Source organism: Tupaia chinensis, unplaced genomic scaffold (assembly GCF_000334495.1).
Source record: "Tupaia chinensis unplaced genomic scaffold, TupChi_1.0 Scaffold142100_1, whole genome shotgun sequence".
Taxonomy (NCBI): domain Eukaryota; kingdom Metazoa; phylum Chordata; class Mammalia; order Scandentia; family Tupaiidae; genus Tupaia; species Tupaia belangeri.
This window is the reverse complement of record NW_006201951.1, coordinates 470,345-471,433: the sequence shown is the minus strand read 5'-3', so window position 1 is coordinate 471,433 and position 1,089 is coordinate 470,345. Positions and strand designations below refer to the sequence as shown.

At 61.5% G+C, this 1,089-nt stretch overlaps 1 protein-coding gene across 1 annotated transcript in view; it reads right to left on the bottom strand.

The window, feature by feature from the left end:
- NSMF (NMDA receptor synaptonuclear signaling and neuronal migration factor) overlaps nucleotides 1-865 on the bottom strand; it is a 34,951-nt gene extending 34,086 nt beyond the window's left edge. Inside the window, 1 exon segment of the mRNA XM_006163361.2 lies at nucleotides 851-865. Coding sequence (XP_006163423.2) covers nucleotides 851-865 — 15 coding nt within the window.
- Nucleotides 866-1,089: the final 224 nt, after the last annotated feature.

The following is a 1,089-nucleotide window of genomic DNA, read 5'->3' as shown; positions in this document are numbered from 1 at the left end:
TCCCTGGCTAACTGGCACTGAAACAGAGGCCCCGGTCAGCGCCCCTGCCCTTGCTGCAGCCCGCCAACACAGCGTTGTGCTTGGGTGCTGTGCGGGTCATGAGGCTGCAAAATGTTAGACGGCCCAGCGGAAGCTCGTGCAGTTCTTAGAAGGAACAAACTCCCAAGCCTTCCTTCTCCTCACTCTCCTGCAAGTCTAGCCCCGGGCACACCCACGTGGCTGCCCCAGCCCTGGCTCACAGACGCGCTGCTTTTCCATTTTGCGCTGGCTTCGTTTCCTGGTTGATATTCTCGCCATCCGGGGAGGACTGTTCAGGCTTTGAGGTGGGGCGCTGACACGTGCTGCAGCCCGGAGAGCCTTGCACACATGGACACTGAAGCAGACAGGGCCAGCTGGTAGTGCAGGGAAGGGAGTCGGATCCCACCAGGCCAGCTGACGGTGGTTCAAATCCCAGCCCAGCAGCACTGCGACCACGTCCCGTTGGAGGTGCGTTAGCTTTCTGACAGCGCGTGGGCTGCAGCACTCAGCCTAGCTGTGGCCATGTCTGCACACCCACCCGTGCCACTCGGGCAGCGCACCTCCCACATGGGGCCCAGTTCCCTGAGTGGGACAGGACCACGTGATAACAAAACACAGCAGCCTGCTAAGAGTGGTGACGGCACAGAGACTGCCACACGTGGCCAGGAGCTCAAGGTTGCTGGCCATGGAGGAGAGTGGACTAGCATCATGCCAGGACGCCGGCATGTGCGTGACCCCCCACAGCGCAGCGTGTGTTCCGGGGGGAGAAAACAAGAAGACGGACGTGAACAGTTACAGCAGCTGTGCGTGTGCGTCTGAGCCCCCACCTCACCTGTAGCGCTGGCATCGTGATACCTCGGGGCAGTGGCTACCTGCCCCTTGCCTGTCCTCCCTTGCAGAGTGTGTGGGCGGCCGGTGTGGGGCCCTCCCCATGCCTGCTTCCCAGAAGGCACTGGCCCCTGCACCTCCTCACCTCCCCTGGGCTTCACCCTTCAGGAGCCAGGCAGTGCATGTAAGGGTATTTGGGTTAAAATCCTTTCAGGATACCACAGCCCCAAGAACAGAAGAGCG